The 16,822-nt window shown below is 53.4% G+C and overlaps 1 protein-coding gene across 1 annotated transcript in view; it reads left to right on the forward strand.

Annotated features, from left to right (window-relative positions):
* The window catches only part of CCDC88C (coiled-coil domain containing 88C), a 112,089-nt gene extending 96,891 nt beyond the window's left edge, over positions 1-15,198 (forward strand). The window contains exons 26-30 of the mRNA XM_054715455.1: positions 1,756-1,944; positions 4,303-4,371; positions 5,390-5,458; positions 6,329-6,615; positions 12,456-15,198. Of these exons, the coding sequence (XP_054571430.1) occupies positions 1,756-1,944; positions 4,303-4,371; positions 5,390-5,458; positions 6,329-6,615; positions 12,456-13,466 (1,625 nt within the window). The 3' untranslated portion in view covers positions 13,467-15,198. The remainder of the gene's footprint in view (positions 1-1,755; positions 1,945-4,302; positions 4,372-5,389; positions 5,459-6,328; positions 6,616-12,455) is intronic.
* Positions 15,199-16,822: the final 1,624 nt, after the last annotated feature.

The following is a 16,822-nucleotide window of genomic DNA, read 5'->3' on the forward strand; positions in this document are numbered from 1 at the left end:
CTGCCCGCTCCCGCCCCTGCAGGCTTGTATGTCATGCCGTGTGTCACGCAGAACTGGTCAGCTGTCGCTATGCTTCCTAAAATGTACGGCCTCTGCAAAGACTTATTTTTAAGCAGCTACATTTAAAACTGCTGCCCTTTCCCCCACTTCCCTTGTCAGAGCAGGGGGGGATCGTTGGCTTGTGCAGATAAGTCCCTTTTTAGATGTGTTCTATGTCTTGAAGAACTTATTGCTTCACTCAGGCATTTCGAATAATTGGGTGGATGTTGCTGAGCCAGGGTTCAGCCCGGAGTGCCATTGTAGGACCGCGCTACGGTCCTCTGACGTCTTGGATGCTGCTGTGAAGGCAGCAGCGGACAGACGGAACATCAGCTCCCCGTCCCCGTCAGCGCCGGGAGCGCTGGTCCACAGAGGCCTTTAGCTACTGCCCTGCTTTCTGCCTTCAGCCATCCTCGTGCCATCTCCATGAGTTTGCCATGTCTGTATCACCTCTGTGGTCACTTACATAGTTCCCCTTGAATCGACTCACCGTTTCCATTTAGCTTTACTTTCAAAGGAAAGATTATTGTCGGTACTGTAAATGGAAAGCCAGTATCGCCATGGAAACAAGGTAATCATCGACGTAAATCCGTGACTGCCGCACTGTTCAGTCGGTTGATGTGGCACTGACCTCGTCTCGTGCGCCCGCTGCGGTTCCTGGGCGGCCACGTCCTGGTCCTGCGCCTGTCTTCCCAGCATGCTGTTGGAAGTGTGTGGTTTCTCTGCCATTGCCGCTGTTTGCTCATCTCCGCCTCTCCTCTGCTCCTCATGTTAACTTCATGCAGTGGCTGCCTGTCCGATTCATCCCACCAGCCTTGAACCTTGCTTCTCAACAAGGTTACCTTTCAAAATCCAAAATGTCCCTTGATTTGAAGTCGTAAGACTTGGGTGCTTCAAACTTGACCGTGAGTCCAGACATTGAGTGGCTGAGGGTCGGGGGGGTTCAGGTCCTGGGAGAGGGCGGAGACGGGTCAGAATCCCCACAGCGGACATGGCGCAGGGTCCACGCCCTTGGGCGGCCTGGAGCAGCACCCTGTGCCAAACAGCCTGGTCCTGATGCTTCTGGAACTCCACCCACGTTAACTTCTCACTTGTATTTGGAGAGCCCATCCCCTGCCTACTAAGAGGTCGTTGAAGATCTTTTAGGTTTTTTAATTAGGATTTTATTTAACTTTGACAAGAGTATATGTTCACAGTAGAAAATTCAGAGATTGCAGAAAAGCGCAAAATATAAGGTAAAAACCTTGCAGTGATGAAGACTTCTTAAACCAACGGTTGTTAGGGTGGCAGTAAACTTCTTTCTCAAATCCTAAGGGTGCATGCACATCCTGGACCTGGCGGGCCCAGGCCACAGGTCCCCGGTGGCCCTGAGCAGACATCCATCAGGGTCTTTTTCAATCAGGGATTTGAGTGACAGTGTCACAGCCGGTGGGCCCAGTAGTGTATGTGTTGGACTTTTAGCAGCGTTTTGTTGAGCCTCTTGAGTTGGTCCTTTATTTTCTCCCAGCTGCTGGGGCTCGAACTGTGATCTGTGGTGAGAGCGAGGGCCCCCCTCCCGGGGCCTCCAGCTCGGGCCACAGCCCGTGAGGCGCGCAGCCCAGCTTTTGTCCCTGTGCTCTGTGTGCCTGCTGCCTCTGCCTCTAGGCCTCGGTGTGACCGCCCAACCTTGGCATGGGATGTTGCCGCCCCAGTACTCACTGTCCTCCTCTGCCCCAGGCCCTGGGGACCTAGTACCAAAGCGAGGGTCCCCGCATGGAGGCAGCCTTGACCGCACGGATGCCTCCGCTGACTCAGCCACCAAGGCCTGGCCGTCACAGCCGGGCTCCCGGGCCTGCTCCTCTTCAGCCATCACTACAGCTCCTTCCAGCTCCTCCCCCATCTCCCGGCACCCAGGCCGCACCCAAGGTGAGTCACGTGTCCCTCCAGAACGGAGAGGGGTGAGCATCTGGGGCCGGGGCCCTTCCCGAAGAGCCTGGCTCTCAGGAGCGCGCGGGGACCTCTCAGACTGAGAGGTGGTCGGCAGATGGGTGAAGCTGTGGACAGGCTTGGCGTCCCTCGGACACAGGTTCAGACCTCAGCTCTGCCCACGGCGGTGTGACTTTGGCGGATAACTCCACCCGCTGGGGGCCCGGGCCTACGCCGCTCACAGGAAAGCCCTAAACCCACCACCACTGCTCAGAATTGGGGCCACCAAGTAGCTCCCCAACGGGGGCACACCAGAGCTTGGGCTAAAATCGGGCGACGTTGGAGGTTTATTCTCCTGGGAGGACACTTAACGGGGTCTCTGAACTGGAGGTCAGCTGGTAGAGTGCAGGGCAGGTGTCCTAACGAAAAACAAGGGGGTTCGGGGAAGGATTTACAAATCGCGTGTCTCCCGGGAGGCCAGTAGCCGTGGCGTCCGCACCTTAGATGTGACAATGCAATCCTCTTCAAGGCATCGGGTTAGCGGGAGACATTCCCGGCAGAGCCGTCGGGTCACATCTTGCCAGGTGAGGCCCGTGAGAGTTCAGGACCCAGGCACCTGAGGAGAGCCCGCAACACCAGAGACAAAGGGGTATGAGAGGCAGCAGAGTCAGCGGGCAGCAGGCAGAGACATACGCTTTAAAACAGTGGTCGGCAAACTCATTAGTCCACAGAGCCAAATATCAACAGTACGACGATTGAAATTTCTTTTGAGAGCCGAAAACCGACTTCTGCGCAGGGGCCACGAAGTTTCAAGCGCACTGTCCGTGCGCGCCCGCACGTGGTATTTTGTGGAAGAGCCACACTCAAGGGGCCAAAGAGCCGCACGTGGCTCGCGAGCCGCAGTTTACCGACCACTGTTTTAAAACACCGTCATTAGCATCAGTAAGCGAAGCTGCACCCGTGAAACAAGCAGGACGCTATAAAAAGGAGGATTCAGGGGGAGAGCACTTGGAAATTTAAAATGCGCAACAGAAAGGGAAAAAATGAAACAATACCAAAACAGAGATTTAGCTTATAGCTTAGAGATGGGACTGTGTGAATACAGCAGAAAGAGCTGGAGTGTTAGAAATGGACGAGAACAAGAAGGGTTACTGCTTTTCATGATCATACCATCCACTGGGCCTGGGAGCTGTGGCATGCATAACCCTGGTTTGACAAGCCCACACAGACAGGGTCCCTCCCTCAGGCTGTCTGGGTCAGCTTCAGGACCTGGCCCCTTGTTTGCAAGTCAGAAACACCCTCGGAGAATCTGAGTTGCGTGAGCACTGGGCAGCCAGGCGGTCCTTCTGCGCTCCTGGCCAGACACTGAGAGGGCAGCCACTTACCGTTGGGCATCAGGGGAGCTGTGCCGGGTGCCGGCCGGGCAGCCTGCTCCGGGGTCCGTCGTGGGCAGTCAGCAGACGGCCTCCGTCTCCCAGGCTCGAGCTGGAGCTGGGAGCACCACCTCCCGTCAGATTTCCAGCGGCCAGTGTGGCTCCCGGCCTGGCCTCCAGGCTATCCGCGGGCTGTCTCGGCCTGGATCCCGCCGTGAGCCAGAGCCCAGGCCTGTTCAGATGCCCGCGGAGCCTGCCCGAGGCCTGCCACACTGCACACCCAGCACTGCCCACAGCGATTCCCTGGCCGCCCAGTGCTCACGCTCAGGTGGATGTAGAACTGTGGCAAAGTGGAGACCCCGGTGTCGGTTTGGAGGGGACCCAGGGCTGCTGTCAGCGAGAATCGAGCAGGCGTGAGGCACAGGGCAGCTTAGCCCTTCTCAGGAAAGCAGTGACATGGCCCTTGGGTTCCGGACTGTTTCTGGGAGGAGCTGCTGCTTCAGAGCTCAGTCTCTAGGGAATCCGCATCCTCCCTCCGGTGGTGGGTTCTTTCCTTTCCTCCCTCCAGCCACGGAGAGACGAGGCCCTGGGAGAGAATTGCTTGCAGGCCCCCTGCTCGGGTGCAGCTGGCCCTGGAGGTGGGAGGGGCTCCCGGGACACTAAGTCTCGGCTGCTTCTGCTGCATTGCCCTTAGGCCAGAACGCTGCTGCCTTCCTTTGGAGTCCAGCATTGCACAGGCGGAAGCATGATCTAACGTTCAGTCAGGTAGACGTCCAGAGTGAGGCTGTATCGGCAGGAGAAATAGGGGGAGAGGTAGTACAGGCAGGTCCTAAGGGCACGGTCCGCACGTCCCTCCCTCCGCCAGGAGCCGGACACGACCACGAGGCAGGTGCTGGGCCAGAGTCAGAGGTGGCCGTCTGGCGAAAGGCCCAGGTTCCCCCGGATGTTCCAGGTCCCCTGACTCGCAGCCTCCTGTTCTCCGCAGGCTGTAATTCCGACGACAGCCTCTGTGAGCGGTCCCTGGAGCTCGAGTTCACCAACCGCAGGCAGCACGGTGAGTGGTCGGTGCATGGTGCCCTTCAGCCTGGGTCCTCACACCTGTTTCCATCGGCCGTGCTTCTCCTTCGAGCTAAGTCGTATGTGCAAGTCCCACACACACAGGAGGTGAAAGTGGAGTGTTAGCTGGAGTGGGAATGGGGGACCCACAGTTCCTCAGCACTCCTTCCCTGCCTCCCCTGGAGGCGAAAGCATGCAGCTTCTGCTTACATCCCTCCCGTGATGGGGAAGTCACTACCTGTCACGTGTCCTACTTCTGGAGGCTCTGACTCGCCTTGCTGGAAGGGAGGGGTAGTGACCCCTGCAGCGAGCACCGATGGCAGGGGGCTCTCACTGTCCTCACCTGGATTTCCGTTGCCCAGAGCAGCTCCAAGTTGTAAACTTCGCCTGAGAAAGTGTTAGAAGCACTTGCCGTCTGACGGAGGCGTAGTGGGAGCTTCTGCAGAAGGAGACGGTGCATGAGACCGGCCTTCTCGGAAAGCGAGCACTTCCTTTCCTCCCGAGGGTCCCGGCACCGCTCGGGCACAGAGGTCATTGTTCACACGTGGACGTGCACACACGGCCGTGTCCTGGCTCCCGCCCTCACCAGGTGGCGTGTGCTGGTCTAGGCACGGTGTTCCCACGTGTGTTCCAGAAAGCGCCATGCGGCAGTAAGGGTGGCTCCCCCCATCCCCCCAACCCTTCGCTTTCCCAGAACAGCCCTTTTTTTAAGTCTATACTGGAGTTCTGCATGAGATTTCCTTTGTGAACAAAATTGTTGGAGGCCACAGCCCCAGGCCTCACAGGCGTAGATAGTGCAAGTCGCCGTTCCACGTAGCCCACTGCCCGCTGTGCACGGGGCCTCGCACTCGGGTGAGGTGGGACCCCTCCTGGGGGCATCGGGGGGGATCCCAGGTCTGTCCTCCCAGCGGGCGTTCCCCTGGCCCGTGGCAGAGTCACGTTGTTTTCCGATTGGACGGTGTAGTCTGGGTTAGACTTGTCATCGGCCCTTCAGTTAAGCGTTGCATTTCCTTCAGGGTCCCGGCCAGGCAGCGTAGAGAGCAGCAGGAACGCGTCCAGTGACAGCTCGCCTCTCAGCCTGAAGGGTAAGCCGGCCTTTCCCCCGGGCACTTCTCCGTGGACGCGGATCTCCGCCCCGGGCTGGTGTTATTTGTGTAACTTAAAAAATTCAATTAGCAAGGTTCTTCTAAGCAGGATGTGTTTGCATTCATAGGGCCACTTCATGCCGTTTGAAGCTTAGGCCTGGGAGTTTTAACAGATTTGTGTTCAAATCCCTCCTCCACTGACCAGCTCTGGGCACCTGGCGAGCCACCCATCCTCCGCGTCTGAGCTCCTTCCGCTTCAGGATGGGGACAGAGCCAGTGGTTCCCGTCCACAGGGGTCAGAGGACACGGGGGTGGCTGGTTCCTCTACAGCATTTACAGTTTGTTCAATGGTGCAGAATATGGCCTGTCTACACCAGTGGTCGGCAAACTCATTAGTCAACAGAGCCAAATATCAACAGTACAACGATTGAAATTTCTTTTGAGAGCCACATTTTTTAAACTTAAACTTCTTCTAGCGCCACTTCTTCAAAATAGACTCACCCAGGCCGTGGTATTTTGTGGAAGAGCCACACTCAAGGGGCCAAAGAGCCGCATGTGGCTCGCGAGCCACAGTTTGCCGACCTCAGGTCTACACTGTTTCAAGAGCCATCTAGTGCGGTACCTTACAGCTGTTGATAATTTAAGCTTTAGCAGAAGCTTTCCACTTTTACCCCAAGTTATTTTGGTGTTAAATGCCGGCGTGAACTTCTAAAGAATTCCGGAATGTCCTTGACACCCGCAGTGCCAGCCTGGGTTCCCGGGCAGGGCTCTGTTCCCTGAGCCGCAGGCAGCACAGAGCCCACGGGGGGCAGGCGAGCGAGAGTGGGAGACTGATGTGTGTCCCTCTGTGTCCCCTCGCCCTGACACCAGGCTCCTCCGACCCGCTCCACCGCAGGCCCGAGAGCTTCAGCAGTGAGGACCTGATCCCCAGCAGGGACACAGCCACTCTGCCCCGCGATGCCAGCGCCCCAGGACGCACTACCCTCAGCCGCCAGGAGTACCCGCCACCCCGGAACGGGCCTGTCCCCCAGGAGTGCATCCAGAAGAGGGGTGTGGCCCAGCCCCAGGCCTGGGTGCGGCCCTGCGCCTCCCCGAGCAGGGAGATGGTCACCCTGGAGGAGTTCCTGGAGGAAAGCAACCGGGGCTCCCCCACCGCCGTGAGTGACTGGAGCTTTCTCTTCCCTCGCTCCCCCTCTCCTCGCTCCCCTCAGATGGCCGGGCACCAGAGGCAGAGACCTTGACAGCAAATCACAGAGAGGGACGGGGCCGAGGGCAGTGCAGCCTGGCTGCAGAGCTGGCTTAGATGGGGCAGCTTAACCACTAGCCAGAAAATGACCGTGTGCCGGCCGCCAGCCCCGACCTGGGAGGCTGTTGCCTCCATCTGAAGGGAGCGGCAGATGCGTAATGCCAGCACGAGGGTGGGATGTGTGTGCCCACCCCCTGGAGCACCCCTGCAGGTGTGGCCGGCTCCCACGTGCAGAGGTAGGATCTCACGCCCGGGGTGTGGCAGAGCTCGGAGACCCGCTGACTCTGACTCTTCCCAGCAGCGGCCGGCAGAGGTTTCTCCGGGAAGGGCCAGATGGTAGATGTTTCAGGCCATGCAGCCTCTTGTAGACTCCACTCTGCCGCTGGGGCAGGAGGCGGGCCAAGGCATCTACCCATGAACGGGCATGGCTGTGCCCCAAAGGCACTTCATTAAGGACCTTGATGTTTGAATCTTACAGACTTTTCACAAAAGAAAAAAGTTTTTAATCATTTAAAAATGTTGAAAACCATCCTTAGCTCACAGGCCAGAGCGGCGAGTTTGTTGAGCGCTGCTCTGCAGCTCTGGCCTGAAGGGCAGCGGCAGCGGGAAACCCTCGTGTCTCGGGGTAGCTTTCCTGAGGCTGCACGTGCGCCTTGGACAGTCTGTCTGACTTCCTGCCACGAGCTGTTGGGTCCCTGCACGGATGCAGTTACAGCTGAGAGCCTTGGAGGACTGTAGTGCTCTGGTAATTCTGCCTCATTCCCCTTCAACATACACAGTAGACCTTTCTCTGGCCTCGTAAATTCTACAGCCTGCTTTAGTAGAGCCGAGTGACACAGAGAATACAGAATATTCGTTCAGTAGATATTTATTGAGCAGGACTATGCGTTAGGCAGCACGCATGATGCCTGCTCGCAAAACACCAAGCAAACCTGTTCATCAGCAAGTTTCACACCTACTTACCAGGTGCCCAGTCTCGTGGTTGGCCCTGAAAGGAAGTGTGTGCATGGTCTCCGCCCTCCCGTCATTTCTGTTTCTGTCCGCAAAGCACCGTGCCAGGGGCTGGAGAGAAACCAAAGCCCTGCCCCCTCACTGAGTTCACGGTCTGATGCTGAGGTTCGCAAACTCCGGGGAGTGTCCTGCTCCCCTAGGCTGCCTGGACACAGGCTGGCCCCCAGAGTTTCTGGCTCAGGAGCTCTGGGGTGGGGCTCCCCTAGAATCTGCATTATGACCAACTTCCCGGGTGATGCCCTACCTTTTTCAGCCTAAATGAGACCTAAACAACCTCACTGCAGGAGTTGGTTGTGGAACCCCACCTTCCTCCATCTTCCCAGCGTGTCCCCCGCTTGCCCCCCAGCTAACCTGACACACACACACACCCGAGCAAGGCCTGAAGGAAGTGGTAGTCACAGCGGTGCCCGCCCTCAACGCCTCCACTCCCTGAGTGCTGTTGGCTGGGAGGGGATGTCATAAGATGGGCCCAGTGGGTGGCCAGAGAGGGTGGACTCATGCAGACGGGTGTCAAAGACTTAGAAAGGATCAGAGAGGAGATGGCTGCAGAGTCGGACAGCTGTGGGTTCAGATCCCCGACTTGCCACTCTCGATGCGGGACCTGCTCAGCCTCTGTGTCCTCAATTGCCTGCCTGTTCAAGGCGGTTTGAATACAGCCTTGCACGGTTGCTGTGAGAACTGAATGAGTTGGGGGTTGTTTTTGTTCTGTTCTTTCCCAGTTATACCTGTGGTTTCTAGCATCGTGCCTGGCACCTGGGAAGCAGTTGGTCAGTGTTACCTGTTGATGTTAATGACCACAGGTGTTACTGTACAGACGCCCCAGATATGTGACTCCTAACTAGCATGTAAAACAGCAGCCTGTGTCTCTGTCAGGGTGAGTGTCCAGGTGTCTTCATGGGCCAGGAGTTGTTGGCAAGTGCCGGTGGCTCCTGGGTTGCTGAGCCGTCCCGCGGACTGACGCTGCCTGACACAGGTCTAGCGGCCGGGGCCTGACTCCTTCCGCTGGTGATCCCTGACTCACCGTCCGTGCGCTCTCCCTTCCTTTCCTCTTCTCGTGGCCCTTCACCTCAGGAGGCACCACGAGGCGCCTCCAGGCTGGGAGGTGCTGGCCGGGGGCTGCGGTTACCAGAGCAGGGTCAGACCTGGGCTTCTGACTCTGCCTGCGCAGCGTGGTGGGAAAGGACACTGGTTCTCCGGCCAGGAAGCCCAGCCGGGCACCTGCTCAGCCGGGGGAGCAGCTTGAAGGAAACTCTGCAGGTGGCCACCCACCGCTCAGCCTTGCACTCCCCTTGGGGGCCAGCCTCGCTCGTTCCCACCACTGCCTTTCCCAGATCAAGAGAAAGGTTGCAATTGCAAAAGGAATTGCATGTGTGTGTGTGTGTGTGTGTTTCCATTTCTTTTTCTGAAGTTTTGTTGTTAGTATACAGGAAGGCAATGGATTTTTGCACATTGATTTTGTATCCTGCAACTTGACTGTATTTGTTTATTGTTTCTAACAGTTTTTTGGTGGAGTCTTTAGGGTTTTCATGTCATCCACAAAAAGTGACAGTTTGACTTCTTCCTTCCCTGTTTGGACGCCTTTTATTGCTTTCTCCTGCCTTATTGCTGTGGCTAGGACTTCCAGCACATGTCCTTGTGGTGAGCGTGGACATTCTTGTCTTGTTCCTGATCTTAGAAAAGCTTTCAGTTTTTCACCATTGAATATATTAGCTGAGGGTTTATCATATATGGCTTTTATTATGTTTAGGTACTTTCCTTCTATTCCTATTTTATTGAGCGATTTAATCATAAATGGATGTTGTATCTTATCCAGTGCTTTTTCCTGCAACTATTGGTAAGATCATATGATAATGTAGTGTATTACTGCTTTTGCTACATCCCAGACGTTTTGATATGCTATATTGTCATTCTCATTTGTCTCTTTATATATTTTGATCTCATCTTTTACTTCTTCATTGCCCCAGTCATTTTTTAGTAGGATGTTGTTTAATCTCCACGTATTTGTGAGTTTTTAAAAAATATATATATTTTATTGACTTCAGAGAGGAAGAGAGAGCTAGAAACATCAGTGATGAGAGAGAATCATTTATCGGCTGCCTCCTGCATGCCCCACACTGGGGATTGAGCCAGCAACCTGGGCATTTGCCCTTGACAGGAATCGAACCCAGAACCCTTGAGTTTGCAGGCTGACGCTCTATCCACTGAACTAAACTGGCTAAGGCTATTTGTGAGTTTCTTTACTTCCTTTTTGCATTTGATTTCTAATTTCAAGGCATTGTGGTCAGAGAATATGCTTGGTATAATTTCAGTCTTCATGATTTGTTGATGCTAGTTTTGTGACCAATATATGGTCTATCCTTGAGAATGTTCCAGGTCCACTGGAGAAAAATGTATAATCTGATGTTCTGTGATGAAAGGGTCTATAAATGTCAATTATGTCCATTTGGTCTAGTGTTTCATTTAAGGTTGATATTTCTTTAAAAATATATATTTTTATTGATTTCAGAGAAGAAGAGAGATAGAAACATTAATGATAAGAGAGAATTATTGATTGGCTTGCCTCCTGCACACCCCCTACTAGGGATCGAGTCTGCAACCTGGTCATGTGCCCTTGATCGGAATTGAAAATGGAACCCTTCAGTCTGCATGCTGATACTCTTATCTACTGAGCCAAACCAGTTAGAGCAAGGCCAATATTTATTTATTGATTTTCTGTTTGGTTGATCTGTCTCGAGCTATCAGTGGAGTATTAAGGTCCTCCAACTATGATTGTGTTTTGATCTGTTTCTCCCTTTAGTTCTGTGAGTAGTTGTCTTGCATATTTCGGTGCTTCCTGGTTGAGTGCATATAAATTAAGAAGTGTTATGTTTTCTTGATGTAGTGTTACCTGTATCATGAAAGTGTCCATCTTTGTTTCTTGTTATCTTGAAATATATTTTGTCAGATGTAAATATGGCTACACCTGCTTTTCTGTGGATCTTGTTTGCTTGGAGAATCATTTTCCACCCTTTTACTTTGAATCTACCTTTGTCTTTGTAGCTTAGATATGCCTCTTATAGGTGACATATAGTTGGGTTTTGTTTTTGGATCCACTCTGCTATTCTGTGCCTCTTTATTGGCGAATTTGGACCATTTACATTTAGGGTATTTATTGATGTATGAGGATTTCTATAGCCATTTTATCTTTTGTTTCCTGGTAACTCTGTGCCTCCATTGGTTCTTTTCCTTTATATTTTTATTTGGGGTTTTTTGGTGGTATTCCATACATCTTTCCTTGGCTTCCTTTTTTTTTAAGCTATATGTCCTGATTTGGGGATTTTTGTGTGTGGTTACCATTAGGTTTATAAAAAATGAAGTTGCATATATAACATAGTTTTTGTTCGAGTGCATCTGATCTTCATCTTCCTTTGCCAGTTCAGACCTTCCCCCCTCCCCTTTTATGTTTTTGTTGTCACATATTATTCCTGTTTATGCTGTAAGTTTTTCAGTGGTCTTAACTCGTAGTGTTGTGACCTTATGTTCTTTTTTTCAGGTAGAATAAGTCCCTTGAGTATTTCCTGCAATGGAGGTTTTCTGGTGATAAAATCCCTCAGCTTCTGTATGTCTGAGAACGTCTTTATTTCTCCTTTATATTTAAAGGATAATTTTGCTGGTATATTATTAGTGGCTGATAATTTCTCTCTTTCAAGCCCTTGAATATTTGGTTCTACTTTCTTCATGCCTGTAGAGTTTCTACTGAGAAGTCAGATTAAATTCTGATGGGTTTTCCTCTGTAGGTCACTTCCTTTTTTTCCCTGGCCACTTTGAGAATTTTTCTTTGTCATTAATTCTTGACAGCTTCAATACCAAGTGCCTTGGAGAAGGCCTCTTTGGATTGAGGTAACTAGGTGTTCTGTGTGCTTCTTGGATTCGAGGATCCAGTTCCTTCCATGGATTTGGGAAGTTCTCATCCACTGTTTGTTTGAATAGACTCTCCATTCCATGCTTCCTCTCCCCTCCTCTGCAGTATCTGTAATTCTAGTACTGCTTTTTCTGATGGAGTCAGATGGGTTTCCTAGAGCTCTTTCATTTTTCTTTATGCTGGGTCTCTTCTCTTCTTTCTGCATCATTTCTTGATTCCTATCTTCAATATTACTAATGCTTTCCTCCATCTGGTTGGTTCTGTTTTCTATGCTCAGTAGTTCACCTTTAATCTCCTTAATTGCATGCTTCATTTCCTGGATTTCTGATTGGTTCTTTTCTAATGTTTCAATCTCTTCGGTAAAGTACGCATTTTGTTCATTGATTTGTTTTCTGAGTGCGCTGAATTGCCTGTTGTTATTTTCTCTCATCTCATTGAGTATTTTCAGAACCTTAATCTTGAAATCTCTGTTATTTATATCACCTATTTCCATGTGTTCCAGTTTGCTTTCTGGGGATTTTTCGTTTTCTTTCTAGTCATCCTCATTGTTGTGGTTCTCCATGGTATTTGCTGTCCTCCTTTGCTTATGCATTTGTCTCTGAAAAGGTCTATTATTTTCCAGTAGAGGGCACTGAATCTCAAGATTTATTTATTTATTTATTTATTTATTTTACCTCTGTCGCCTCCCGATCTTGACCTCCACAGCTTCCGTAGGACAGTACAGCCGTGCTGCTTGGGGGTGGGGTTTGTTTTGCCCTCACCATCATGGCGACCCCTGCCCTCGAGGGGCCCTCCTGGCCCTCACTCCTGCCTCTCAGTTCTTCCTCTCTTCTCTATAGGACACTCGCAGTTGCCGGGATGACCTGCTAAGTGACTACTTCAGAAAGGCCAATGACCTCCCAACCGTCGGAGGCCAGCCAGGCCCACCTGCCAGGAGAGAAGGGGCCAGGATGCCCACCAGCTTGGTGGCCCCCACCCTCAAGATGGCTGTCAGCACCTCGGAGGGGAAGCTGCTAAAGCCGGGGCAGTATGTGAAGCCCAACTTGAGACCTGCTGACGCCGAGACCCCACCCAGTGCCCCCCTGAGGCCGGCCCAGCCTCCCCAGAGCCTTTCTCTGGGCAGACCCCGGCAGGCCACCATGCCCCCAACCTCCCACACACCTGCCAGCCGGAGCGCGTCCCTGAGCAGGGCCTTCAGCCTGGCCTCAGCTGACCTGCTTCGGGCCAGCGGGCCAGAGGCCTCCAAACAGGACTCTCCTCTGAAGCCGGGGGGTTCTGAGGCCTCAGGGGGCAGGGAAACAGGCAGCTACACCCCGCAAAGTCCCATACCCCCCAGCTCCCACAGCCTGGCCCGGGAGAAGACCCCACTTGTGGGAAAGGCTGGCGGCTCCTATCAGGCCCCGGGTCCCCGAAGCCGACCACTGGACATGAGGCGCTTCTCGCTGGCTCCCCCAAAGGAGGAGCGGCTGGCTCCCCTGCCACAATCCGCCACGGCCCCAGCCATTGCCACTGGCGGCGGTGGTGGCAGCAACTCTCAGCCCCAGCGCCGCTCGCCGACCCCAGCCCCAGCTGTCCGGACTAGGCCCCCAACCCCCCAACACTCGGGGGAAGTGGCCACCATCGCCCCTGTCCGGGTGGGGCTCAGCCTCTCAGAGGGTGATGGGGTCCCAGGACAGGCCCACAGAGAGGGGCTCCCTGCCAAGAGCCCGGGCAGGTCTCCCGACTTGGCTCCCCACACCAGCCGGGCCCCTGAGGACTTCAGTCGTGGGAACAACTCGAAAAGCACGCCGGCGTCCCCAGAGCCGGGTGGGGACCAGCAGACTGTGTGGTACGAGTATGGCTGCGTGTGACGCGCCTCCTGGACCCGCAGCCCGAGCCTTAAAACTGCTGACGCGCCTCCTGATGGCCGTGGCCTCCTCTCCTGTCTGCCGGCGGTGCCAGGAGAGGGCTTTGAACGAGGAAAGGGGTTCCGTGCGCTTCTTCCATTTGTTCTGTTAGTGACAACACTGTGCCAAGGGGGGGGACACGTGTCTGATCCTCCAGCCACTGGTATCTTTTGAACAAACCCACTGTGGCCGGGGGACGCCCGTAATGCAGTGACAGACCGACTTCCCTGCGGCAAACACTATGTGAGCGTGCCCCTTAGAACACTTTTTGCAATTTGACCTCCATTAAAGCATGCGTGTGCGGGCGAGCAGATACACACATGCACGCACGCTCTCAGGGCTGAGCCCTGAACCGGAAACTCTACTCCCTTTCCCAGAAGCCTGGTGGTCCCAGGGGAAGCCCAGACCGGCCAAACTACAAAGACCTGGAGGCCCTGGGTGGACCCTGGAGTCAGGCTCACGGTTAACCCAGAGCGTTGCCGAGCCAGGCCTGGGCCCCTGTACTTCACCACTGGACCAAGGTGGCCTCAGGCTTTGCCTCTCTCCAGCTGGCTCCTGGGGCCGCAGGGGGACCTGCCTCCCCTGCTCACTTTTCTATAAACACTGGGTCTGCCCGGCCGGGGGGGGCGGTGGGGTAGAGAGAAGCCCTGCCCGCCCCCTCCCAGCAAGTGTACATAGTGTGTACAGAGGGGAGCGTGTGCGAGAGGCAGGTGCAGCCTGATTTGGGAAGTGGCTGCAGCGCCCCAGTGTCCCCCATCGAGGGTGAGACGTTTTTTTTATTTCTGAATAACTTCCTGTGGTAGAAACCAAATTTCTTTAATATATTATATAGATGTGTACACACTCATGAAATATATATACTTTGATGGGGATCCACAGGGTGTCCCCCCAAAAAATGTACACACTAACAGCTGATAACTCAATTTTCACTTCTTTTCAGGTTAACATTCGAAATAATGGGTGAAGCCAGGCTAAGCTCTAAACAAGGATAACTTATCCCCCTAGACTTACATAAAAAATAAAGTTGATGGTACGAAATCGGCACCAGTGCCTGGACCACAGCTAATGCGAAGCAGCGGGATCACAAACATCAAGAATCATTTCATTCAGTATTTGTGCTCATTCTCTTTCAATACCGGCCCTCGATTCCTCGGCTGTTGCCGGTTTTGTGCCGTAAACTTCACCCATTATGTATCCCCCTCAAAAGTCCGGTGGATAAGTTTTTTTGTTGTTGTTGTTGTTCAAAGCTTAGTCTGGCTTCACCCATTGATTCGAATAAATTAAACCTTAAAAAGGGGTGAAAATTAAGTGAGTTATCAGCTGTTCAAGTGTGTTTATGTTCCATTGGGAATCATGCATTTCCATCGGGAGTCTGACCTCTGTATACATTTTTGGGGGACGCCCTATATTTATGTTCCACACGGAGTCATTCTTTTCCATCGGGAATCGCACCTGCTGCTGTGTGCATTTGGCCGGGTTCCTGACACATTTTGTTTCCTGTTGTTTACTGAGGTGCTGTTCCTGGGTGTACCAGCTTGGTGATTTGGGTTTTATAAAGATTTTTTTCCTTTTGAGCTAAAGTACTGAGAAAGAAATGGGAATGTTAACATGGTCGATTTTCGGAGTGCTTTGGGTTGTGTATTAAATAGCCATTGAATCTGGGACACAAGGACGGGTTTGTAATAAAATGAGATGTTGTAAAATTGAGTCCTAGTTTTCCTCACCCCTCGTCACTGGCAGCACTGGCGGGGCGTTGGGACTCCAGGCTCCCTGCATCAGCCCCCCCAGTCTCCCCGGCCCCCACAATCCACCGGCTCCCTTTGCCTGAGGTCAGAGCATGGGAAAGCGAGGTTTCCTGTTCACCAGGCAACAGCTTTTTTCCAGGCTTGTGTTTAAGTTCCTATAAGTTGAATCCCATTTAGATACAGGATTTAGATCATAGCAGGAGCTTAGCTTAAAGTGATCCTTGGCTCTGTTCGAGTGGAGCGTCCAGAAGGCGGTTTGGAGAAAGGGTTGAAGACATGAGATAACCATTGTGCCTCTAGGCTTTTGCGGTCCACTGTTTGGCCCTGGATTGCAGACAGGAGCTGCAGCAACGAGCCAGGTTTCCTGCCCGTGACACACTTACCGATGGTCAAGAGCCAGATTTTCTAACCAATCTTGTTGCTATTTCTCCTGGTTCAGGCTAATCAAGGACCAATTGCTGACAGCAACCAAGGACCTTGGTTCCGTCCTGAATGGGTTTTTGTAACTAGGTTATCAATCGCTGCTCTCCGTGGGCAGCCCCTAAACGTAAATTGCAAACTAGATAACTTCACCCTTACAGGTCCTGCAATCCAAAGCTCTAGACATAGAGCCCAGCAGTATTCAATGGTTGTGTAAAGAGTACAAGAAAATTTCATATTTGTGCCATGCAAAAAAAAAAAATAAGTGATCCATTGAATTTTCCCAAGGCTGCTCAACCAGGAAGTGTCAGAAGAAGGAGGGAGGGAGGGAGGTATGTAGCAATCCCCTCCTGGCCTGACCTAGTGGTGTTCTGTGCAGCAGCCGCCTGGATGTGCCCTTGCTTCCTCACCAAACCTCTCCTGTAAGGAGCCTCCTCTCCCTCCTTTCCATTCTTTCCCCAGGTCCTGCCGCTGTGGGAGCCGCCCACTCAGCGAGCTGCCCTCCCCAGTGCTTTGAACCAAACTGAGCAGCGGCACCTTAGGCCTCCTCCCCTGTGCCTTTGGCTTTTGCAGGATCTGACACTGGCCAGTCACCCCTCGGAGCTCTCAGCCTCTGTCCCCTGACTCTCTCCCTTCTGGGACAGCCCTTCAGGGCTCACACTTGCCAGTCGCTCTGTCACTCACTCATTCCTTCCACAAACACTCATTGACCGCTCCTGTGTGCTCACTCCCAGGTTCCACCGTGGAGGCAGCGCCCTCCAGGCCCCCTCTGCAGGGCTGACCACCTGCTCCTCTAGCACTGACCACTCCTGAGCTTCAGGCCTGAGGTCGGCTGCCTTAGACCTTCTGCCCGGGCGGCAGGCTTCCTCCACTCTCCCTGGCTCCTCTGGGCTCCCTACTTATCCAAGCACACCAGCTGTCAATCACCGAAGCCAAAAGCCTGTGGTATGGGCTGGACTCCTCCTCTCTCCACTTCCCACAGGTGGTAGCTCCCCTGAACCTGGGAATGGGTCTGGAATCTGTCCGGCCATCTTAGCTGACTGTTCTCATCCCACGCCCCCCGACATCCCTGTCCCTGGGTCTTGGCAGGGGCTTGTCAACTGGTCTGCCTGCCTCCCGCAACTCCTCAGCCCCATGGCGCCTCTCAGCATTCAC

The sequence above is a fragment of the Eptesicus fuscus genome, chromosome 5 (assembly GCF_027574615.1).
Source record: "Eptesicus fuscus isolate TK198812 chromosome 5, DD_ASM_mEF_20220401, whole genome shotgun sequence".
Lineage (NCBI taxonomy): Eukaryota > Metazoa > Chordata > Mammalia > Chiroptera > Vespertilionidae > Eptesicus > Eptesicus fuscus.